The sequence below is a fragment of the Caretta caretta genome, chromosome 4 (genome assembly GCF_965140235.1).
Source record: "Caretta caretta isolate rCarCar2 chromosome 4, rCarCar1.hap1, whole genome shotgun sequence".
NCBI classification, from domain to species: Eukaryota; Metazoa; Chordata; order Testudines; family Cheloniidae; genus Caretta; species Caretta caretta.
The window spans coordinates 79,595,845-79,621,828 of NC_134209.1; the positions used below are offsets into that span (position 1 = coordinate 79,595,845).

General features: G+C 39.9%; 1 protein-coding gene across 3 annotated transcripts in view; it reads right to left on the reverse strand.

The window, feature by feature from the left end:
• Positions 1 to 2,181: 2,181 nt before the first annotated feature.
• LOC125635494 (putative ATP-dependent RNA helicase DDX60) overlaps positions 2,182 to 25,984 on the reverse strand; it is a 77,571-nt gene continuing 53,768 nt past the window's right edge. For 2 of the 3 annotated variants that reach the window (XM_075127790.1, XM_048847235.2), the window contains exons 28-38: positions 24,292 to 24,444; positions 23,184 to 23,288; positions 21,841 to 22,041; positions 19,367 to 19,471; positions 18,670 to 18,811; positions 14,672 to 14,793; positions 12,838 to 12,985; positions 7,774 to 7,916; positions 6,542 to 6,693; positions 2,722 to 2,784; positions 2,182 to 2,635 (exon numbers count right to left, since the gene is read on the reverse strand). In XM_075127790.1, the coding sequence (XP_074983891.1) occupies positions 2,545 to 2,635; positions 2,722 to 2,784; positions 6,542 to 6,693; positions 7,774 to 7,916; positions 12,838 to 12,985; positions 14,672 to 14,793; positions 18,670 to 18,811; positions 19,367 to 19,471; positions 21,841 to 22,041; positions 23,184 to 23,288; positions 24,292 to 24,444 (1,425 nt within the window). In that variant the 3' untranslated portion in view covers positions 2,182 to 2,544. Of the gene's footprint in view, positions 2,636 to 2,721; positions 2,785 to 6,541; positions 6,694 to 7,773; positions 7,917 to 12,837; positions 12,986 to 14,671; positions 14,794 to 18,669; positions 18,812 to 19,366; positions 19,472 to 21,840; positions 22,042 to 23,183; positions 23,289 to 24,291; positions 24,445 to 25,984 lie in introns of those variants that run through there. The other variant, XR_012668129.1, reaches the window with a different exon arrangement.

Genomic DNA, 25,984 nt, shown 5'->3' on the forward strand with positions numbered 1-25,984 from the left:
GTGGAAACTGCAGCAGACTTTATATATACACAGAGAATATGAAACAATACCTCCTCCCACCCCACTGTCCTGCTGGTAATAGCTTATCTAAAGTGATCATCAGGTGGGCCATTTCCAGCACAAATCCAGGTTTTCTCACCCTCCACCCCCCACACAAATTCACTCTCCTGCTGGTGCTAGCCCATCCAAAGTGACAACTCTTTACATAATCAAGTCGGGCTATTTCCTGCACCAATCCAGGTTTTCTCACATCCCCCCCACCCCCATACACACACAAACTCACTCTCCTGAGAGTGGTCAGTTTAGATGAGCTATTACCAGCAGGAGAGTGAGTTTGTGTGTGTATGGGGGTGGGGGGGGGATGTGAGAAAACCTGGATTGGTGCAGGAAATAGCCCGACTTGATTATGTAAAGAGTTGTCACTTTGGATGGGCTAGCACCAGCAGGAGAGTGAATTTGTGTGGGGGGTGGAGGGTGAGAAAACCTGGATTTGTGCTGGAAATGGCCCACCTGATGATCACTTTAGATAAGCTATTACCAGCAGGACAGTGGGGTGGGAGGAGGTATTGTTTCATATTCTCTGTGTATATATAAAGTCTGCTGCAGTTTCCACGGTATACATCTGATGAAGTGAGCTGTAGCTCACGAAAGCTCATGCTCAAATAAATTGGTTAGTCTCTAAGGTGCCACAAGTACTCCTTTTATATTGGCATAGCTTCCTCTCTTGGGCCTGAAAAAAATCCACACCCCGAAAGACCTAGCTATACTCACCTTAACTCTGGTTACTTGCAGAGAGGTGGATTACCTGGGCTGATAGGAGAACCCCTCCCATTGGCATAGGTAGTATCTACATTGAAGCACTACAGCAGTTGTGCTGCTGTAACATTTCAAGTGCAGACGAGCTCTTGGAGCTTATTTCTATTTCAGGAAAGTATGATTTCAGACATTCTGTCAGTTAAATGGGGTACTAAGTACTTTATCTGGTATAGATGAGCTAGATAAATTGAACTTCACACAAGTCAGCCGGTGCCAAGCAGCCATTTTCATAGTTAGACACCAGTTGGCTTTTACATACAGTGCATAGCAGTACTTGGTCATGTGCTAGCTGTATCTGGCTTCATTTTTTTTTTTTCAGTTCACATCTTTAGCATGGATTGTTCAGATCACTCAAGATTGAACTCACTGCTATCACTGCAGCCAATGGGGTTGTGTCATTTATTCCAGTGGTTACAGGAACAGGCCATTACTGAGCTCTTTTGAAAATCCCACACTAAAGCACCATTAATTATTAATGAAAACTAGGCATCCAGATCCCTAGGTGTCTTTAAAAATCTCAACCTAAAGCTTTAATAACATCTCCAATTCCTCGTATTCTAGGCTACAAACCATTTTCTCTAGTAATTGAAAGAGTGCAAGACTACTAGAGTGATTGCTGAAGCTTTGTTTCACTATCCTTTCCTGAAGTTTGATACAAGCTAGGTTCCACTTGTCTGATTATGAATAATTAAAGCAAATAACTTATTTAGGATCCACTACCAAGGTTGATAGGCTCCAACTTTATGTATTTTTTAAAAATAATTGGATTAAGACAATATGGGACATCTGAAAATCATCCTAATAGCTAAAAAAATAATGTATTCTTGTGAGGGACCTCCCACGGTCGAGCCTTGTCTTTAGACAAACAGTTTAGTTAACTGGTGTAAATCTCTACTTGGATATTCTGAATAAGTATTTCCATGAAGGGCAATGTACCACTTAAGTGGCTGAAACTATTTGCATATGTGGGTGTAGATATGGGCAAAGTCTACCTGCTGACACGTAGCACAAGCCTGTGTGAACAATTTGCTACTAGCTTTTGTGCTGCCTACTTAAGATAACTTTGCAGATGTCATGCAGGATCGTTTTGGAGAATAGAGATGCTCCAGCATTGTCAAAGGGTTGTCTCTACAAGGTCATAGGTCAGGTAAGGAGGATAAATCAGATAAGTGTGAAGTCGGTATGCATAAATTAAAGGCCAGGCCAATTGACGCTTGTGTGAGAGCATCCTCACAGCAGTTTAACGTGGTTTATTAGTGTACAATGACTTGCATGTCCCCTGTAGACATCGGTTAATGACAGAGAGTGAGCTACAAGTAGCTGTCCCTAGAAACTTCCAAGTGTATATAGACACTTCAAAAAACGCTGGTTAAAACAAATTTTAATTTGAAAAATGATACAATTGTCTAGTTACATCCTTTTTTACAAAACCACTAAAGGTTCAATCTTAAGCTTAAGACATCTGTTTTAAATTAATCCTCGCAAGTATAGTACAAGTTTTAAAAATCATTTATATTTATAATTAAAAGAAAATGAACCTATGCCTTACTGACTAAAACCCAATATATCTATTGTAATTTTATTCCAAGTGTGTTTGAGAATGAAGAGTGATCATCCTCTACTCACTTAGCTTAAATTAGCTGCTAAAACTATTTTTTGTCCAGGTCTTCCGTCCAGAAGATTGTTACTGTCATTTCTTCATGCTTTACAGAGTATGTGATGCTCAGACTACTGTGAAAAACTGTAGCTTTCACTCAGTTGTTGAAATGCAAGTACAACATTGTCATTTGGATCATCACAAAGTTCACCTAAGGATGTTCTGTTTCAAAAAAACAAAAAAGTGTTAAAATTGCTTAATAGATATACCTTAAAATTCTATTTTGTCAGTACATATGTATATCATACCTGATTGCTTTAATAAGAAGTGAAAAATCTTTGAGTAGATTGTAAGCATCTCCTTCATTTAACCTAGTAAAGGGGAAAAAAATCTCAAATTATTTTAAATGGTTATTAAAAGGAAACTTGTTACTACTCTGTAACTCCTCTCTCATTGCTCTCAGCTGGTAGGCAAAGTCCAGAGTAAACAGACAGCCCTTACACAAGGCCACAAAGATCAATAAGTCTAACTTTAGCAGATTAATAGGAAATTAATTTCAAAATTGAGCTCATAATTCAGGCAAAACAAAGTTGCTGTACAGAGAGTAAGATTATACATATTTACATAATCATGCGTAACCTATTAAAGTATTCAAAACATTAGAAAAGAGTAAAAACACATCTGGGGAAATAGTTATTTAATGCATTTGTTAATTTTATTGGATAGAAAACCGCTATTGGAACTGCATGCAAAAGCAAAGCTATCTAAACTGTAATAGAAAGTGGAACAGTCAGAATGGATTCACCAAGGGCAAGTCATGCCTGACTAATCTAATTGCCTTCTATGAAGAGATAACTGGCTCTGTGGATGAGGGGAAAGCAGTGGATGTGTTGTTCCTTGACTTTAGCAAAGGTTTTGACACGGTCTCCCACAGTATTCTTGCCAGCAAGTTAAAGAAGTATGGGCTGGATGAATGGACTATAAGGTGGATAGAAAGCTGGCTAAATTGTCGGGCTCAACGGGTGGTGATCAATGGCTCCATGTCTAGTTGGCAGTGGGTATCAAGTGGAGTGCCCCAAGGATCAGTCCTTGGGCCAGTTTTGTTCAATATCTTCATGATATCTTCAATGATCTGGAGGATGGTGTAGATTGCACCCTCAGGAAGTTTGCAGATGACACTAAACTGGGAGGAGAGGTAGATACACTGGAGGATAGGGATAGGATACAGAGGGCCCTAGACAAATTAGAGGATTGGGCCAAAAGAAATATGATGAGGTTCAACAAGGACAAGTGCAGAGTCCTACACTTAGGACGGAAGAATCCCATGCACCGCTACAGACTAGGGACCGAATGGCTTGGCAGCAGTTCTGCAGAAAAGGACCTAGGGGTTACAGTGGACGAGAAGCTGGATATGAGTCAACAGTGTGCCCTTGTTGCCAAGAAGGCCAATGGCATTTTGGGATGTATATGTAGGGGCATTGCCAGGAGAGCGAGGGACATGATCGTTCCCCTCTATTCGACATTGGTGAGGCCTCATCTGGAGTACTGTGTCCAGTTTTGGGCCCCACACTCCAGTTTTTCCACATCCTTTTTGTAAAGAGTCCAGCAGAGGGCAACAAAAATTATTAGGGGACTGGAACACATGACTTATGAGGAGAGGCTGAGGGAACTGGGATTGTTTAGTCTGCAGAAGAGAAGAAAGAGGGGGGATTTGATAGCTGCTTTCAACTACCTGAGAGGGGGTTCCAAAGAGGATGGATCTAGACTGTTCTCAGTGGTAGCTGATGACAGAACAAGGAGTAATGGTCTCAAGTTGCAGTGGGGGAGGTTTAGGCTGGATATTAGGAAAAACTTTTTCACTAGGAGGGTGGTGAAACACTGGAATGTGTTACCTAAGGAGGTGGTGGAATCTCCTTCCTTAGATATTTTTAAGGTCAGGCTTGACAAAGCTCTGGCTGGGATGTTTTAGTTTGGGATTGGTCCTGCTTTGAGCAGGAGGTTGGACTAGATGACTGCCTGAGGTCCCTTCCAACCCTGATATTCTATGATTCAGACCAATATATTGTCTACATTAGGAATAAGAAGAGATCAAAGACTAGCTGTTTTGTCTATAGGCAAATAAACTGAATTCTGCAGAAAGGCCCTCAGGTTATTAGTGCAATATTCCTTGCAGTGGGCTGGAAGTTTTGCATCAGCTTCAGGTAAATTAACATTTGTGATGTTTCAGTACACTCTTTCCTTTGATATAAACTCAACTATTTGTATTGCCCCATATTTCTGTTTTCACTGTGTTTCAGAATTTTGTATAGAAAACATTGTGAGCACTACTATAAACAATGTACTAAGCATTTGTCAAACATTTGAAGATGAATGATTGCTAAGGAGCTAGCAATCAAAAGACAGACAAGTATACACAGGTTGGGGGAAAACAGGAAATTTTTGTACAAGTTAACTAGATTCACAATAGGCAGCAGGGGAGAAATAAGCCTATCAGAGCAATTTAGGACTTGTCGACATGGTAAATTAGTGTGTGTGGCAAGTCAGGGTGTGAATCTACAGCATGCTAGCTTGCTGTGCAGTCAAGTCCCATGTTGACCATAGTACAGTGCTCTAAAAGTTCCATAGTGTGCTGTAGCAGGGCCCACATGGGTGGTTACTGCATGGCAAGCTCGTGTGCTGTAGATTCACACCTTGGCTTAACAACACATTAACTCTGTGTAGACCTTAAATATGGAGAAGGGAGATGAGCTTAGAATAGTACTATATCTAAGGGGCTGCATGACAGAGTATGGAAGTGACTGAACAAGAAGCTGAGAACAAGGCAGAGAATGGATCGGGCAGGAGGCTTTGCAAAGCTTGACCAAAGAGGATAAGTTGAGAGAGGTAAACCAAACTTTGAAGGCAATGACAAGAAACTTAAATGTGATAAAAGAGCAGAGGGAGCCAGTGGAGGGATTCAAAAATATTCATAGGCAAGTAATCCGATCAAATTCACAGGCAAGGAAGATGAGTTTAGCAAATGTGTGTTGAATGCACTGATGTGGGCTCGTAGGCTGTGTGTGTTTGGTAGGCCAGAAAGAAGAGTGTAGCAGTAGCAAAAGAAGAAAAGAGAGGGCCTAAAAGAGATTTGGCTCTAGGCAGCGGAGTTGAAAACAATGACCAGAGAGATCACAATGTGCATGGTGTGACGCAGGGTCAGCTCCAGCATTTTTGCCACCCCAAACGGCAAAAAACCTTGCCGCCCGCTGAACACGGAGGCGGAATAATGGTGCGGCTGCCAAAGTGCTGCCAGCAACTGAAGAAGAGTCGTGTTCCCGTCGCCGAATTGCCGCTGAGCGCGAAATGCGCTGTGACGGAGTGGCCACTGAATTCCCGCCACCACCGAGGGCGGATTGCCGCCCCAGAGCCCGATGTCCTGCCACCCCTTTACATTTGCCACCCCAGGCACCTGCTTGGTTCTCTGGTGCCTGGAGCTGGCCCTGGTGCGACAGCTCCTGGAGACCAGTTAAATTGACGTAAGCAATGCAGTGTCTACGCTGATTAAGTTGACGTAGCAGGCAAGTTACATCAGTGGGAGGAACGCTCTAGTATAGAAACTGACATTAAGTCCCCGTAAGCTGCCTTACATCAACATAACTCTGTAGTGTATACCAGGCCTAGTTGTCAGGGGAAGCTGGAAATCTTAGCAGTCTGAGAGGAGATGGAGATAGTAGGAGCGTTTGATGCTTGGGACACAGTGGGAGGTGGTGTGCATTTGTAGGCTAAGTACATTAGCCACAACGATTGGAATTGAAGTTGTGATCATGAGTTGACATTTAAATTGCCATTTTTAGGTTTTACTACTACTTGCTACTTAAATGAAGAGGCCTGTTCACGCTTCTGACATTGTATGTAGCCTCAGCAAGTCACACTGTTCACACTTGGAAGTTTGTAACTATAAATACCAGAAACTTAATATTTTAATAAGGAAAAATTCTATGGTAGTGGATAATCATGACAAGGGAGGGATCCTGTCCTATATTTTGTGGCTATGCAATTGCAGGTAGTTAACTTATATCCCATGTTCAAAAGATATTCAGCCATTACAACTTTGCAGCAAAGTATTCAAATTAAACAAGAAGTCCATACCAGTTATCTCTTGTCAGTGCAATCAAGGAGCCATGTTTAAAGAAGTCAAGGGCATAAGCATTCAGTGGCATTCTTCTTCCTTGATTATCATATTTCTCCAACCAACACAGAGGAGCATTTCTGACATTAACACCAATTGTACGCAAGACAGCCTGAGAAAATACAATTGTTTTTCAAATGTTTGTGTTTATGATACTTTTGGTGTGTTACTAATTATTGTATGCACTCTAGGATTTTAGACCTATTGCTAAAAGGAGTTGCATGTCTATAATCTGTGCCACTCTGAAAATTTAGGATCATGTTGTCTGTGGGTTGATATAGCAGACCCTTTGCACTTGCAGAGGGTCAATTTTCATTTTCTATGTTGAAGTAGCTGGAGTTTTGGCCTGTAATTGATAGGTGTTCTGAGCTCTATAGATGGCAACAAAGGCCCCGTGGTGTTGCAGTAGCTTACAGAGCAGCATGACTCTGGGCTGCCCTAGACTGCTCTCTCAACATTCAGCATTTTCTTATCCATTCTCTTATTATACATTCTCTTATCCATGAGATGTTTCTGAATTTGGGGTGGCTATTGACCCACATACAGAGAATGTGTTCAGATCTGTCTGAAATGGGCTGAATATGAACTCCAAACTCAAACACCTTAAAACATGGAACTGTTTGGTGGTGGACTTGTATTTCCTGCTCCCAATTTCAGGAGTGTTAGGAGGTTGGGATTTATTTAGTCTATTATAGAAATAGGGGTCCTGCTGTAACCTGGGGATGGTCCTTGCACTGGGCTGCACCCTAAAGGGAGACAGCTTGCACTTCCTGTATGTTGGGGTTGGGTAGGGTTGCTGTGACAGTAGACCTAACTTACACCATGACTGCTATAGCCTATACGCTTCATAGCTTATGTAAGAACACCCCCAGCTAATGCCTTTTTCCCCACCCCCAACTTACTCTGTAATGCCCTCTTTACTCGAGGTCTTCACTAAGAGTCTTTATGGCTGCTTCATAATTGGTGCAAAGGGGCCATAGAGAAGTTAAGAATTACCCTCTCCCCCAGAATGAAATTCAGATGCAGAACATAACGACCATACTGCATCAGCCCAAAGGTCCATCTAGCCCAGTATCCTGTCTTCCAACAGTGGCCAATGTCAGGTGCTTCAGAGGGAATGAACAGAACAGGTAATCATCAAGTGATCCATCCCCTTCTGATTTTGAGGCCCTCTCTACAAAAAATAACTTACTTCATTAACATTCTCAGCATCAAATAAATCCTGGTCAACGGTTCCAGACAGGCATGTGAACGGTGACACAGAAGCTATGCTTTTGGTGCTATTCATCAAATGAGATGTCAGTTCAGAGTTATCACATTCTTTATGTGTAAAATCTAATGAGAACAAGTTTTAAAATGTGAATGTAGTAAAATTTTCACAAGCTTAAGTGCCCTTTAATAATCAGTGCATTTGAAAAGCAGTTAATTTTTTTTCAGTTTTAATAGGTAATTTTAACTATCAAAATCTCAATTAGTTTGGAACTGTGTGTAAAGTATAAGTCTCCCTAATGCTTCAAAAATTAAACCTAAGATATCCTGGGTCTTGCTAAAACTGATTAAGACTTACCATATGATTGATTTTTTTTTTAAACTAAAATTAACCACCTCAAATATCTTTTTTTTCCTGCTACCTTTAAAAGAAATTTTAAACTAGGGTCAAAATAATAGTGCACACTAAACACACTGAAATAGTGAGAAAATGGGCTCATTGAAATATCTTTAAAGAGATATGATTACAGTTCCTATAGGGAAAAGGGAGCACAAAGGAACAGCTTTTTCTGAGATGATTAAAGAGAAGCAACAATGAGGGGACTGGAGGAATGGAACCTGCAGAGGGTGGCACTGAGGAACTAATCCGTGAGTGTGATCCTGTATTCCCTGCACATAAAAAATAATCCCTAATGTAAATGCCCAGGGTATTATGAAAGAGGCTGTCTGATGAAGCCACAATTTTCTCTTGAGCATTTAGTTGCACACACAAACCAGTCGAAGCTTCAATTTCCTGGTTTGTGACACCACCCCCACTAATTTACAATTACTTGTACCACAAATAAATATTCACCAATTAATAAATCAGTATTTGGGTTTCTCTAACAGTGCAAAGCATTTCCTTAATTATTAAAATAAATAATTTCAATATTAACATGAAAAACACTGGTATTTCACATCATTCTTGCCGATAACCACCAATGCAGCACTTCATAACTGACAGGGCATGAACCACTTTGGAAGGCTCAGTGGGTCGCACCCAGCTGCCTGAGAGCTGCAAAGTTCTATGGTTGTTAGGAATCAGCAGGAGCCTAGATGGAAAGGAAGGAGCAGCCCATCTGGAATTGTATGGTGGTTCCTGCTGCTGCCGCCATCTTCTCCCTGCTCTGCCTCTTACTGCCTGTGACCTTATTACGCTGGAAGTCTGTTGTGATCCTGCTATCCATCCAGAGGAGCATAGACCTGATGGTGGTGGTGAAGCCAGGCAGCCTTCCTCCAGCTCTAGTGGCTGCTTGTCATCCCTCTGCAGGAAGATGTCTGCAGAACCAGGCAGTCATCACTGGATCAATGACATTTAGGTCACATTTTCAGCCTTATCTTTCCCATTATTAGGACTAGACCCTTTCTTTAAATGAAAGCTGAGATTCTGATGTCAACACACGACTGACAGCTGGGGCCCAAGGGATGTGTGCGTTATCTATTTGCCTTAAACTTGCCCTGCCCAGAGCTGTGTTGGAATCCTGCGAAGGAGGCAAAGCTGAGGTGACAGTAGGAGCCTATCAGAGCATGTGATCCCATTTTGAACATTAGCACAGTGTATTGTGAGTGGCATCTCATTTGAACATCTCAGATAGGAAGAGTGGTTTGTAGGTGGAACCTGGGTGAGTGAGTTTTATTTTTTTGTCCCCAATTTGAACGCTGCCCAGCAGTACCAGCTCCCTCCCCTTACAGTCTTTCACACCAAGACCACCAGTCCCCCTCACCTAGATGACTCTCCCAACTCAGAAACACCAGCCTCCTCTCCTCTCCCCATCCTTAAAAGCATCAGCACACTCTCCTAGAAGGCCCTCCCCCAAACCTTTTTTGATCTGCAATCCACAAAGCGGCAGAAAAAAAAAAACCTACCCCGTGACCAAAATTATTCAATCCTTTTGTGACACTAACAGACTGGTCAACTTGGATATGACCCATAACAATTAAACAAGAGTCACTGAAATGTAACCAAGAAAATCTACTTGTATATCTACAGTTCAAAGATATGTCCCAGACCAGCAATCATGAACCCATTTATTTGTAGTAATAGAAATCAAGGGTAGATGCTAAGTGTATTTGTCTATGTTTACCTATATCTTAGAAGTTTAACAAATGTAATAAGATTAGCTTGTAGATGCTAATTTCCTTTCATGTCTTAATGGCCCTATATTATGTATGTGGATGATTCAGTTAAGCTCAAAATTAAAGATATAAGATACTACAGGAACTAATAATATTATTTACATTATTTTCAGTTTAATTATCTATGCTATAATGAACTGTCTTGATAGTTTGAATGGCTAATTGCCCTATGTTAATAAATGCAACTAGTCTACCTGTGTATACACAGGAAATAGAAGATTAGCTTCACAGCAACAATCTGCACTGCCTATAGGGGGGAAGGTCCTGCTGCGACAATTGCTGTCAAGAGGCTTATTAGCTTGTAGAGAACTGTAAAGCAAGCTTTGGGACTGATCCTTTTTATCTCAGGTCTGCTTAAACTTTAATAGGGAAGGTCTAAGCCACAACACTGAGGTCTCTAGGTTTATTCTGGATTTAGCCTGGAATGCTCATGGAAGAATTTGAACAATCTACACCTGGACTGCCTATTGCACTGTAACGTTTTTAATTGATTCCAAAAAGACTTTTACAAATCAGCAGCCTCAGCATCTCTGCTATGAAACTAACATGAGGACTTTTCACATCTCTGCACATATACTGATCTCTTAACCACGGCAACATTTTCCCTTCTTCTTATTATTATTATTAAAACCTTTCGTTTTAATTACTGGCATCTGAGTGATTATTGGGTAAGATCTGAGACTCATATTAACCTGAGGATCTGCGTCCAGTCCTTTGGGTTTGATGAAGCACACATATGGTGAATCAGATTTTCTATAACCTCTCACTAAATTAGACTGGGCTGTCTAGATGGGGGGGCGCAGAATGGGGCATCAAGGGCTGGATTGCTTAAAGGGGACTGTACTTGGCTTCTTGGTAACCAGTGTGGTATTACAGAAGCTGTTTTGTTATTGGCTTGTTGAATCTAACTATAGAATAAACCCCAGCTTGGGGATTGTCTACCCTATTCTTTGCAGTCTGCCTGGAGTATAGCATCCTCAGTGTGGCCCATGTAGAAACCCGGTCACACCTTTGTACCCAAAATAGATCATGGGATATGATGGGCTGTAGGATGATTTTGTTTGTTTGTTATAGATCAAAAGAGGCTGAGAACCATTACACTAATGTGAAAAGGGATTAGACCTATGGAATGAATACAGTTTAATCTACAATTCATGTTCTGCCTCATCTAAAAAAATATCTCCGCTTGTAGCCAATAGGGCTAGCTTAGCCTTTATTATATTCAGCTTTAATGCAAGGAACCTACAGGCCTGTATCCTGTAAGACATTAGCTTCAGCAAGTTAGCATAAGTATAATCGGCCTGTGACATTTGGCAGAGATAAATGGTCTCACAGTTACTCTTAGATATTGGGGAACTAAGGATAGCTTACGTAATGGTCGGAGTTGGAACTTAATGGTAAACGGCAACTGCAGGAACACCGCAAGAATTGGAAGTAATAACTGTACACCAGCTTAAGCAAGAAGTGACGGATTTGATAATGAGCTAAATGACACTAATATGTATTAATAGGTTAACTTCTAGAATAAGTACACCTCAATATTATGTGGGTGAGGAAGTTAGATTTGGGCATGGAAGGTTGAGTACTATCATGAATATTCATGATGGTGCTCAGGCCCTATAAGGGGGCAAACTACCATGTACAGTTAGCTTGGCTTCTCCATCACTGTTAGCTTTTTCCATCATTTGACCCTTCAGCCCTACCATCAATCTCGGCCATTGAGGAACCTGGACCATCTGACTCATTTGGCATGCCAGAGACAGGGCTGTACTTTGTCTCTTACCACCAGCTCCTCAAGGAACAGTGTAAGTATGCAAAACTAAGAGATTATGCAAAGAATGATACCACTGATATCCCCAATACTGTATTACTCCTATCTTTCTATGTGGCGTGGAGATTTTCTGGCTTTATTCCTTAGTTTAATAAAGATCTCTAATGCTTTGCTTTGTTCTCAATGTGAGGGTCCTTGCCATACACCCTGAGGGTCCCTGCAAGATATTGAACTTATTTGTTTTAGTTCTGTGTAGCCTGATTCTTGGACCAGAACCTTCTGATTAACTGACAATTAATACAAATATTATTAACCTTTAAAAAGGGTCAGGCAACACCCTAAAATACTAAATATTTAGGCGTGGGGGGGGATTATAAGGTATAATATCCGTCCTTGTCAAACAAAGCAACATTTAATTAGTCCACCTAGCATCTTTCTTTCCAGGAAGCCATATGATAATATGCAGCCAGTCAAGCAATTTGACTAGATGAAAATCTAGGGCTCTGTAATCTTATGATGATGTCTTTTCATATTGCTTTCTGACTGCCGTAGATTGCTTATTGGCTTATGAGGAATTCAGTTGTTTTACTCCTGGTACAATGCTCATCTATAATGGGTTACCTATCTATTTCATTAGGATGATGTGAGGATTAATGTTTGTAGTACGTTGAAAATCATTATTGTATCAAACATACCTCAGAAGTTCTGACTGGATTTTTGAGCTGACAGATAATTGCCTGTTTAGCTTTTTTCTGCACAAGACAAGGCAATTTAGGGGTTCTGGCACTTTTTTCCCTTTCATAAAGGAGTATCTTTGATTTTATTCTTATTCCCTGAATCCTGAAAGAATAGCAGCTAATCCATATGCCACATTCCTACACCCCATAACACCTCCAATATCTCAATGTAATCTACAACTACAGTACCTACTGTAGAATGAAAGAAGCAATGGAACTTATATCTCTGTATTAGGTTGGCTGAATTCACCAGCCTTTAGTTGCATAACATTTCATTCACCTAAGTCCCCATTATCAAAACTATCAGTCATTCACAATATAGCTTGTATCCACATTAATATGCATATGTGTTCCCAGTGCCTACCTATCTTTGATAAAGGAAGTTGGTATTCTTGTTTCATGTCAGCCAGCTTGGCAACTGTTAGAAGAAAACAACCAAAATTCTTCTCTATTTTGCAGTTGTATTCATGAACAGCAGCAGCAAACTCTTCTGGAAGATCTTCTAGAAACACCTGAAATAACATACAGCTTATTATCTTATTTAGGTAAACTATTTCTGTGTATCTGAGGTGCATTAGTCCTACCTTGATGCATACACACAACATTTGTGAAGATCCCATGCACACACTGGAAAGACTATAGTGCCAAATACCTTAGCCCAAATCTTTAAAATGCCCAACTTTAGACACTTGGAGTTGGTCTACAATGAACAAAACTTAAAGCTGAATAGGGCTTTCACAAAACAATGTATGGAATTTCCAGAGCTTCTACTCACAGAGAGCTCAGCATATAATTCCACTTGACATGAGGGATTCATGCTGGTGCAAATGGAGGGGGGAGGGGAGTGGGGCAGTGACTGCACATAGCTCAAGAACCCACAAGGAATCCCTATGCCAGCCCTGCACATCTCAGTGCCTGACCTTCCACAGGCACCCTAGCAACATGAATGCTTCTGCTGCTTTGCTGCCACTGGTCACAGCTCTCCAATAACATCTCCAAAGAGGTTAGAAGCTATACACTGAAAATTAAAAATGTTCTTTTCCTGCTTAGATATTAAAAAGATGGCTAGAGGAGTAGCTCCACATACACTGGCTGTTCTCTGGCTCTGTCCTTTTAGCCCATCCCCAGCTGGTTTCATCCAAAATCACTTGAAGTCCCAAATACGTATTGTTTGGGTGGAAGAGCTACCAGTGACTACATTTAATGGAGGCTCCCCTCTTCTGCCCTCCCCCTGCCCTTCCCCTGTGCATAATCAATGTTACTGCCCATCTTATTACATTATCACACTTCTAAAGGTTTGACCCTAAGTTTGGATCTAGGTGTACCAGGGGTGAAAGTAATTTAAAGGACTTACCGGTACTCCAGAGTCCTGAGCAGGGGGGCGTGGCCTCAGCCAGAAGAGGTGTGGTCTTTAAAGGACCCAGGGCTCCGGCTGCGACTGGGAGCCCCCGGGCCTTTAAATCACCCCCGGAGCCCCGGGCCCTATAAAGCATGGCCAGAGCCCTGCCACAGCTACCCCAGGGGCTCCGGCAGCGGGGCTCAGACGGCACTTTAAAGGGCCCAGGGCTCGGGCCGCTGAAGGGAGCCCGGGGCCCTTTAAAGCGCCAGCCTGGGGAAGCTGGTTCGGTCCAGCACGGCATACTGGCTCTTGCCGGTACGCCATACTGCACCATACCAGCTTACTTTCACCTCTGAGGTGTACCAAAGAAAAGGTAAAAATCTCTAGAGCCAACGCTCTTCTAGTCAATTTGTAAATTTCACTGATGCTAGTACTTTAGACTGGAGGTCAAAATTAAAATGTGGGGAAAGAAAGGAGGAATTACTTTGATTTGGGGAAAGAGATACATGAACAGTCTTTGGAATTTTTAGTAAAGAACGATTTAATCAACACACTTAAAAGATAAAATACCAGCATGACAAGAACTGTGTACGCAGCTGTGTCATCTCTGAAAGAATGCTTGGATAGTTTGATATTATTCACATAAACCAGGACCCACTGGTCCTTTCTTGGTTAATTACTACTGCTTTATAGTCCTTAGTAATTAGATCTTTCAAAAAGGAATTGTCTTTTCACTATATGTATGTACCCTCTGTAGAATAATGGATCACAGTCCCTAATTGGGGCTTCTAAGCATTATCACAATGCAAGTAATAAGTTAATTAAAAAATTGAAATAATAATAAATGTTTTTTCTTTACCTTTGACTGGCAAGATGTTCTTCTAAATTTTGTAGCACAGGCTGGTAGATATCGCCTTCCAAATAAATTTGCTAGCACTAACACTAGTTGTTCCATCACATCTTCAGAAAAAACAGTCGAGCCTATTTCAGACAGAAAGTACAATAAATATGCAAAATAAGAAAATTCTCTTTAACTTTTAAACAAACACTTCCAACTTGAATCTAGTCATTTTAAAAATTAATTCAATGTACAGTAGTTTCAGGGTCTATACATGTCTATGAGTTTCTTTACCAATTGTAGTAATTTTTACAGTCACTTTTTCTGTTTTTTAAAAAAAAATTTCTCTTCATGTTGCTGTGTGAAAGACCCACATAAATAACAAGGGAAACTGACCAACTCATTTACTGTTACATACAAAAAGCTACATTAAGCAGAACATTAAGGTTGCAAAGTACTCAAAAAATAGAAAAGGCTAGATTTAAAGTTGTCTGTGCACCCTTAATTCAGCCCCTTATATATTCATAGACTTTAAGGCCAGAAGGGACTATTATGATCATCTAGTCTGACCTCCTGCACATTGAAGGCCACAGAACCTCACCCACCCCCTCCTGTAATAGACCCATAACCTCAGGCTAAGTTACTGAAGTCCTCACATCATGATTTAAAGTCTTCAAATTACAGAGAATCCACCATTTACTCCAGCAAGTGACCCATGTCTTGTGCTGCAGAGGAAGGCAAACATTCACAAACATTCATTTATTTTCACAGACACCCATGAGATGCTGGGGTGGTATTATTCCTTTCTACGTACAGGGAGCTGAGGCAAAGAGAATATGGTCAAAAGTATTCACTAATGTGGGGTGCCCAGTTTGAGAAGACTAGGGCCAGTTTTCTCAGATTATTTAGCATTATATAGTATTTCATATATTCAAGCACAGCTCTCATTGACTTCATTTGGAGCTATGAGTGCTCAGCACATCTGCAACTCACACACCAGGATCTCATCTCAGGCATCCAGAAAATAAAGAACACACAAGTAGTGACTATCTGTGAAAAGTTTGGTTTAAGTGACTTGTCCACCATCATACAGGAACTCTATGCCAGAGTTAGGGATAGAATCCAACTCTCAATGGCAGTATTCAACTGCCTTAAGCATGAGACCATCCTTTCTCATGCTGCAGTTGTCTGCCTCATGCATTACACACCTTCAAACTTCTGCAATAAATGAAACGGGTCCTATAGATGACAATTTTTCACTAAACAACCCTGACACCTCCCCAGAGGACAGTCTATCCTGTGCATCAAATGAGGTATGCTTCCTGTGGAATTTTTTTTTAATGTGGTCATGTAATAAAAAAGTCTGTATCATGATGTAGGGGGGCCCAATTAAAGTTTCATGGGAAATTCTGGCATTTCTTAACTTCTGAGTGCTCGACTTTGCAACTTTAATAATGTTTTAAACATAGTTTATGTGCATATAATTTCCCAAGATTTTAAAAAGGCAAAGTGAAAAAACAGAATTTCTACATGTGGCTTAATACTGGCACCCCTCATGATTCACCAACACAGTAGGAGCCTTTAGATCCAACACACAGATCTCTGTCACTTGAGCTACCTGAATAACTGAGAGCAATAGTAGATTGCTATCCTCTCTGTGGACCAACACTGGAGGGGTATGACACACACACTTTGTCTGTGGGTTTCACAGAATTTGCTGACAGCAGAGGAATGGTGAGACTCAGGAATCTGGGGATCCATTGCAGGCTCTGGAAGGGAATGTGCTATACTGGACACAGGCTCTTCTACACTTTAACTCCCTTCTATTCTGTCCCCTCCAATCTGTCCCAGTCCTTTCTCTTTCTCAGTCCTGGCTCCTCATCCCAGTCCTATTCACCTCACGTAACCAATTCAGCCTCCCCTCCTCAGGCTTCTCATCCCAGTCCTGATCTCTCCCAAGTCAGTTTTAGATCTCCCCTGCTTCATTCCCTGTCCCAGTCACTCTCCGAGTCCCAGTCTTCTCCCCTTCTCCTAGCCCCCTTACCTAGCCAATACCATTTCTCTCCCTCCCCTTGTTCCTCATACAATGTGTGTCTCCCCACACTGACCTTGAATCACCCTGCTACCCACACTGGTTCCTTGTCCCAGTCTCCTCATCCAATCTCATCCCCCACCTCCTCTCTGGTTCCTTGTCCCACTCTTAGCCCTCCCCAGCTCCTGACAGTCTCTTTTCCCAGCCAATGCCAGTTCTCGCTCTGCACCCCAGCTCCTCATCTGTCTCAACTCCCTTCACCACCACACTAGTGCCAGTTCCAGTCTCTTTGCACAACCACTCCCAGTCTCTCCCATCTGGCTTCCAGTTACAGTTTCCTTGTTCAGCCAGTCCTAGTCTTCCTGGCACTGCAACTTCCAGTCCTCCTTTTCCCTCAGACTCCAGCACCAGCCTCTGCCCGGGCTTCTTATCCCAATCTACTCCCTCCCCCTCCAACCTCTAGTCTGGCTCTTATCTCTGCATTGAAATCAAGAAGCTTCTTCCTCCACACTGTCTGCACCAAGCACAAAAGAGACAATCTCCTTCCTCTCAGTTCAGACCTGGCACAGACTGCAGGAGCCCAGAGTTTCAATTGCAGGAAAAGTTCTGCTCAGCCCCCTGCAACCCTGGACTGGAGCATGCTCAGTGCAAACAGATTCTTCTGAGATTTTAGCTGTTAAGGTCTAGCACATTTCTACTGAGCATATGCAAACCACAATTTTTAAAGCTTATACCATAGCCAAATTTGGAAACATTTTCATGAGACCACCAAAAGGCACATCCATGACATAAAGGCCACCCTCTGCCAAATTTCAAGTCCCTGCTCCAAAGCATGGGAGTGATAGAGCATTTCAAATAAAAAGGTTGCCAGACTGTTTTAACATGAGCAGCCTCATTCTTGGAAACACCTGACCACTTTGGCTGAAATTTTCCAAACCTGTTCAGGCAGAGGCAGGCCTCATCATGAAAAATGTCAGCCCAAATGGTTAATGTTTGACAAAAGCATGAGTGTGATGTGTCTGGCAAACTTCATAATAGGTGGTGCTACCAACCTCACCTGTAATACAGGAGAATTAGTGATACCGAGTATACAAAAAGTGCTGTCAAATGCAATAACACATTGAAAGCAAAAAGTTTTTTTCCTCTGTAAACTCTTTCAACTTTGATAATCTTTGGCATTACTTGTAACAATAGACAAACATTCAGACACATGGGTGATTTGTAAGATGAAGGCATCATTTAAACTAAACAAATCTACGATTTGAAAATTTTAAACATCTACCTACTTCCCATAATTACATACCAGAACCATATTGTAATATGGACTGAAAATCAATGAAAACTAGAAGTTTGGTAAAAATTCTTAGGCCCCCATCCATGTTTACAGGATGAGGGCCTTTGTTTTTTCTTCACTCACCTCTGTTTTTGTCTGTATGTTTCAGCACAGATGATACACATGACAGCTCCAGTACTTTTGTACAGAACAACGGGGTGAATCAAAGACAAACTGGGTTTAAAAAAATCTTAATACATTTTCATTTTTGACTGGGGTGATGGAAGGGACTTCAGGAATAGAGGTCTATTGAATGGGAATTCAAAAGGGACCTTATAATGCAACCCAGTTGCAGCCTTAACTATGGAGTGACTGCTGTAACTCCATAATTACAATGAAGTTTTATATGATATCTTTTTAGATTTTTTTTTTTTTTACACAATACCAATTACTAAATTTGAAAACAACTTACATTTACACTATCTAGCGTGGGAACTGCAAATGCTTTAGACTTCAAACTTAGTGAACATATAACAATAGAAAGGTTCTACTAACCTTATATGGAAGGAAGTACATGTCACATTTGTTTTGTAATTGTCTAAGATAATTACAGATCATTAACTTTAGAGCACATAATAAAATATGAGCACGATTTAGATGGTCATTCACAAAAATGTAGTTACATTAATTAAAAAGTATGAAATATTAACTTACCGTTCTCAACTGGCTGGCACAGTTTGTGGAATAAGCCTTTCACAAGAAAGCTAACTAGAACAAAATTTGAAGGTTCATGATAATGTAAATGGGTCACAAGTCCAGTAAATCCCATAGGGTTACCTTCTTGATCCAAGTAGCCCTAGTTAATAAAATATTTTGTTAAGCTAGTTCAAATGTGCAAGATACAAAGTGCTTGACATTGTGAAGTCTCGTGAACTGGGGCTTGATAGAAGTACAATTATTAACATGCTGTCTTTGGGAAAATTCTGTCTTCAAATGCATTTTATGTATTTGCATCTTAAAATATCATATGGATGGATACCTCAGTTCATATTTTGCCCTGTGTGCCATCCTTGATCATACTTATACATGCAACAGGATTAGCACTCTCCCTATTGTCTTGCTTCACAAACAATGAACAGCCTTCCTTTAAATGTAGGATTGGAATACTTATTATATTTTAAAAATTGGGCTAAAAGTCTCGTTCTTTATCTGGTTTTCTTCACCCAGTTTTTCTTAACTAATGCCTGAATGCTGCTATAGAACATAAAATAAGTGGTACAATAATTATATGAAAGAAACAATACAGTTTGTAAGATTTCTGGCTTTGTTTCCAGGAATGTTTGAGAACAAATATATAATACAGAGTGCAATTCTGGATATATTCTCTTAACCAGACAGAATTAAAGCTTACCTCTTTGACAAGAAACTGCAAGGAAAAGATAAAGTATACTTTTAACATTTCAGTATTCCGTGGTTGTTTGAAGGACAGCAGTGAGTGCTTCAACACTGACAGAACCTTGGTAAAAAGATAGATGAATTTAGGAACTGCGATGTTTTAATGTCTCAAACAAACAAAGAAACTAAGACCCAACTCCTATAGAATGTTTTTAACTTTAATTGGGAGTTGGGTACCTAACTCTTTCAGGTCTTTTGAAAATACCATCCCGATGACCTGATCCTGCAAAGATTTAGGCATGTGTGTAACTTTATGTAATGGGTAAATACATAAAGTTAAGCACATGCCTAAATCTTTGCAGGATCAGGGCATTAATATGTATTTGAATATTTAAACTAAAATGTGCATTGTTTTAATATTGAACATATTACACACATTGCTAAGGGCTATGTTCAGTATTTTAATAAGCATATTTACTTTCTTATTTTAAGTAGTTAATTCAGAATTAACAGTAGTTAATTTTTCTGTAAATGAATTTAAATTAGTGCTTTTTTTCCCTTCTATTCTAGGCCTTTTATTTTTCCTCCAGCATGACCAAATTGCTGTTCACAGTTATTTCCCACCCTCATCCCCTTTTACTCATTTCCTTCACATGTAGTTGAAATCCTGAATCCCACAGGATCTTCTGATTCCGTATGTATAATTAACATGAACAATATGAAAATGTAGGCAGAATGGACACACACCAAGCTCCATGCAGCATTCACCAGCCATGAGTTCAGAGGAGGCAGATCAGGCTCCCAGAGGAAAAGCCATCCCTGAAAGCTCTAAAAAAGTAGTCCTCAACCAGGAGTATGCATACCCATGGGGGTATGCAAAGGTCTTCCAGGGGGTACATCAAGTCATCTAGATATTTGCCTCGTTTTACAACAGGCTACATAAAAAGCGCTAGCAAAGTCAGTACAAACTAGAATTTCATACAGACAATGACTTGTTTATAATGCTCTATATACTATTCACTGAAATGTAAGTACAATATTTATATATACACATTGATTTATTTTATAATGATATGGTAAAAATGAGAGAATAAGCAATTTTTCAGTAATAATGTGCTGTGACACTTTTTTATTTTTATGTCTGATTTTGTAAGCAAGTAGTTTTTAAGTGAGGTGGAACTTGGGGGTACGCAAGACAAATCAGACTCCAGACAGGGGTATGGTAGTCTGGAAAGGTGGAGAGTCACTGCTCTAAGACACACCCGAGCAGGAGGCCAGAAGCAGCAAAGCTTCACAACCCCTGGGGCCTGGCAATGTCCTCAGACCATTCCTTCTGTAGGTTAGATTCTGGGCATTTTTCTTCTTTGCTTGATGGTTTTTTGCTCTGACATCTTCACTCTTTCCCCTCACAATCCCTGCCAGTTTTGCTCTGTCCACCATCCTTGGTCTTCCCCATCCTCTTTATTACTCTTCCCCTCATTGACCTCTGTGCCCTCCTTTGTCTTTCTTGTTGTCTCTTTTCTATCTGCCTTCCCCACCCTTGTCCTACATCTGCTCCATAAGACATGAAAAAAAAACACAACACAAAACAAAAATGTTGAACTAATCTGATGTTTTCCAACCAACAGTGATTAAGTCTGTATGTTTCATCACTTTCTCACCCCTTTTGTCTGGCTTCTCTAGTTAAACTAAAAACATGCTGGGGCAGTCTCTTACGTGTTTTTATAGCACCTAGCACATTAGGGCCATAATCCTGACTGGGACCTCTGATGCTACTGTTATCAAAAGGTGAAGGGGGAGAAAAGAGGAGAAAATAGAACCAGTAGAAAGAGATAAGGAGGAGACACAAAGAGAGGAAGTGAAAGACAAAATCAAAACAGTGACTTCTATAAGCAAAACTAATATTTTAACATTAAAATGTCTTTCTACAAGTAGCTATCTTGTGCTTCTTGAAAGACTAAACTTTTTAGCCATCTTGTTGGCAGCATCTTTTTTCCTATCAGTGCGATTTGGTGTCCTTATAGCACAAGAGACTTTTAGGGTACGGCTACAATGCAAAATGAAAAAAAACAACAAAACCTCACAGCAGCGAGTCTCAAAGCCCAGGTCAACAGACTCTGGCTCCCAGGGCTTGCATTGTGGGGCTAAAAATAGCAGTGCTAACATTCCCACTCAGGTTGGAGCTTGAGCTCTGATACCCACCCGAGTGGCTGAGTCTCAGAGCGCAACCTCCAGCCTGAGCAGGAACGTCTACACTGCTATTTTTAGCTCAGTAGCACAAGCCCAAGTCGGTTGACCCAGGCTCTGGGACTTGCTTCCGCAGGTTTTTTTCCTGCAGCAGAGATTTACCCTAAGAGGCTCCAGTAGGAAAATATACACTTTATTTGGTGTCAGACTGTTTACATTTGAAATGCATACTTTGTACTTGAGTTAGAGAGAATATATAAATATAATAAAATTAAAAGATTTTTTTTAAATGAATTAATATACCTTTGCTCTGGCATCTGCTTTGTCATCTGCTTTTGCAGCCAATAGCATGAGTCTCAGTACCAGGGAAATACTCAGAGGGAACTGGCCTTTCAGTTGGGGTACATTGGATTTTATAAGTTTTTCAACCTTAGGCAGTGGGATATCATAGAAGAACACACTTCCTATCATATCTTGTCCACGTCTTCCAGCACGTCCAGACATCTAAAAGGGGTTATTTATAAATTCTAAAGATTAATATTTCACAAAAATTCTGTTCTATTTTCTTTAGAATCCTAGAATATCAGGGTTGGAAGGGACCTCAGGAGGTCATCTAGTCCAACCCCCTGCTCAAAACAGGACCAATTTCCAATTTTTGCCCCAGATCCCAAATGGCCCCCTCAAGGATTGAACTCACAAGCCTGGGTTTAGCAGGCCAATGCTCAAACCACTGAGCTATCTCCCCCCCAGCCTTTATTTAAATTGTATATGGTGCTCCTCTCCATAGTATATTAGGGTACAAAAGCATTTACACTAATGATACTAGTTTGAAAAATAACATATGCAACACACAATTTTTTAAAGAAGATCTTAGGAAGCAATATAACCAGTTAATATGCCCTTAGGTAATACTGGTTTCCTTATCACCCCAGCTATAATTATATGTGGCAGTGTAGGTGTTTTCTCCTAATATTCACTAAACATCTAAAGTGATAGTGATGTTACACTTTGTATCTTTCTTGTCAAAGGATCCCAGTGTACCTCACAAACTTATGGTGTGGTGCATCTGTAAAAATGGTGTCATGGTGTTCCTCTTTTAGCATCTCTAAATACATTCTACATCAAATATAGTCAATTTATAAGTAAAGAAGTGGGCTGGTGTTTTTAATTTCAGTCTTTCAAACTCACCCTGGGCTCTGAACTTCAACCTGGATTCTTTCCTTCTCTCACATCACTACCTTAATAAAAGGTTCTACAGGCTGAACTGTACCTTAATTTAAACCTGCACACCCCTTTGTCTTCACATTATGTCTTCCGTTTCACCTGTGTAACTGCATTACCTGCAATAGGTTTGCACAGATGTAACTGACTAATTTAGTAAATAGCTGTGTTGATAATGCACAAGAAAGTATACAATGCAGCTCAATCTCTGAGCAGTGTCAACTCTGTAGTGCTAATGAAAGTATCAAGCAGTAAAAACTCATTTTTGGCATTAAAGGCAGCACATATGATTCAGAATACACAAAAGCAATTTGAAAAAGAAGGTATTTTCTGCATTAGTGTGAGGAAAAGTATGTCTGTGTGTGTATATATATATATATATATATATATGTTCAATACAAATGCGACTTGGTGTATTTCAATACCTGTCTATAATTCAGAGCATCTAAAAAGACAGAATCTTCACTAAAGACAATCGATTTACATGGCATATTGATTCCCAAAGCAAGTGATCCAGTAGCTGTAACCACCTAGGAAAGTCAAAAGTAAGTGCATTTATTAGCAGTAAGAGAAGCAATTTTTAATTTAGTTTGCATATTTATTTGTTTTATTTTAAAAAATTGGTTTATTACTATATATTTAAAATAATGTTTGCAATCCTGGCCCACTGAAGTCATCGGGAATTTTACCAATAACTTAGTGGAGCCAGGATTTCAGCCAAATAGATTTAATAGAATTATGAATATAACTTTAACTTTTCTTCATTTATCTTTTTTAAAACTGTGCAAATAAAATATTTATGTAACTTTTTAATATAAAATTATAAAAAAGTAGTAATTTAAAGACTACAATATCTGCACCCTGGGAAATCTGCTTCTATTTCAATAATGCTAAAGCCAAGTAGCAGCACAGTTGGAAATAATTCAACAGCATGAGAAAGCATGATCTACATTTGATGCAAAGTACATACATTAAGTTTTAACATTATCTCATTAGTGCTTCCAAACATGCCATTATGTAGTTAATTTCCCTAAATATAATCACATTTAATTTTAAAGAAACTTTCACTGTTAATTAGTAAATACAGAGGCTGTGATATGGAGGTACTGTATTGATATAATGTGGCAGAAATGGGCTTTGGAATCACTACACCCATAACTATCAAAGGCATAAAAATCAAAAGGCAGATCTAGTATCTGTTTACTTATTATTTTTGTGTGCAGAGATTTACGAAAATTTTCTGATTCAGTGCCCTAATCTTGAAGATGGTAACATTTAGTCCTGAACCAGTCAATTTATTATTTTTAGAGTTTTTAGATATTTTGTTTCTAATTTAGGAACTCTCCTGTCAATGTATTAAAAATTAATGCTGGGAAACCAAGTGCAATATATTTTACCATAGTCAATGAAAATAAATTTATATCTGAATTATATGGGTGAGAGTCAAGCTGTGATTTAATGAAATGTAATGAGAAATTATGAAATTATTCCTTATAAAGGAATTGTCCATAAAAATGATTATAAGTTACCAACCCGGATATATCCCATCCTGAAAAGCATCTCCACGACTTGTCTTTCTTTGTATGCCATTGAAGCATGATGATATCCAATACCCTTCTGTGCCAACATTCTCAGCTGGAAACGCTTCCTTTGAAACCTAATTCGATGAAAGATCTCCATCAAGGTCTACATGTAAAGAAATGTTAAGTATTAATCACAATCATTTAAGTGTTGTAAAACAAAATAAGAAAATTCTTACCTGATTAATTTTTTCTGTGAGCAGCTTCTCTCCCCACTCCTCACTAACAGGTAATACAGGCCACCTGTGGAATTCAGAGGTGGTCCAATGTTGTTGCTGGAGTCCTCCAAGACTAAGCCCACCCATCAGCTCAGGCTACCAGAATTGTTCTTCCAAAACTGTAGCAATACTCCACCAACCAATTATTAGCATTCAGAAAATCTAATATAATATATTAATAACTTTCAGGTAAGTCTATATCTAAATCTCCCTTTAGAGAAAATTTTGAATTTGTTACAAATTGTATTCCAGACACTTACCAGTCTACCAGGGTGTGCTGAATGAGGAGAGAAGCTGCTAACAGAAAGAAAATGATCATGTAAGACATTTCTCATTCTGCAGCACAGCTTCTCTTCTCATTAATTAGAAATATAAATTGACCAGATGATGAAATTTTCTGGCTGAGGTATGTCTAGATATCCAAAAGTATGAGGAAGCTAATGGAGAAACCCTCCTGAACTACACTTCTCTTCCGGTGTCTAGGCTAACTTGATCTGGATGAAGACGTCCCTGCTTCAAGACATCTGGTGTTTTCTACAGGTGCAATGTAGGTTCCCTGGCTGCCTAAAAGGTCTGAAGTGCCTTCTGGGCCAACTGGGGACTATAAAGAGGTCTTCATAGAGATCAGGAGGTCTTCAGCTCTCACTTTTCTGAACCCCTATGTAAGAACTGTCCTGAAAAAACAGCAGATTCTTCTTCTCTGCCCAGAACATTATTTCCATTGCCAAAGTCTAGAAGCTTTTACCCTGGTTTTGGAAGGGATATGAACACTCATGCTTCAATCATAAGAAAGCTGCTAATAAGAGGTATGAGAAAACTTCTCTGAGAGCACTATAGCTGTCTTCTTGTTGCGCCTTCTTCTGAAGTAACTGGTACTGGTCATAGACATGATACATAAACTTGATGGACCATTGGTACGAACCTGTATGGTCATGTCTATGTTTCTGTTCAGACATGTTACTGATAGGGCTGTTAAAGTGAATACTTTGATTGTGGGAATTGCCTGCTAGATGGCCCCAGGAGCCTGAAGGGATGCCTGCCTGCTTCCATAGGATGGCTAGCGCCCAGGTAAGTACTGTAGAAGAGACCTAGTGCCTCTTAGTGCACTACTCAGTTATTAGGTTTGGAAGGATTAGATTTGTATTGGTAAATATCAATTTCACCGTACACACACAGACAAAAAATATTTTCATTGATAATCATTGATATTTACAGATAGGCAAAGCAAGAAAAGTTCTGCTTGAGAACTTATTACAGTTTGATTTAAAGACAATTGCTTTGTATATTTTGACATGTGATGTTGACAACTTGTGTTTTAACAGCTATAAAGCTTTAGCTTTTTGAACCTCATTGTCTACCATCATTAAATTATTATCATCTAAGCCCCCATAATTTTCCACAACTGTGAACATTTAAAATAAATAAAAA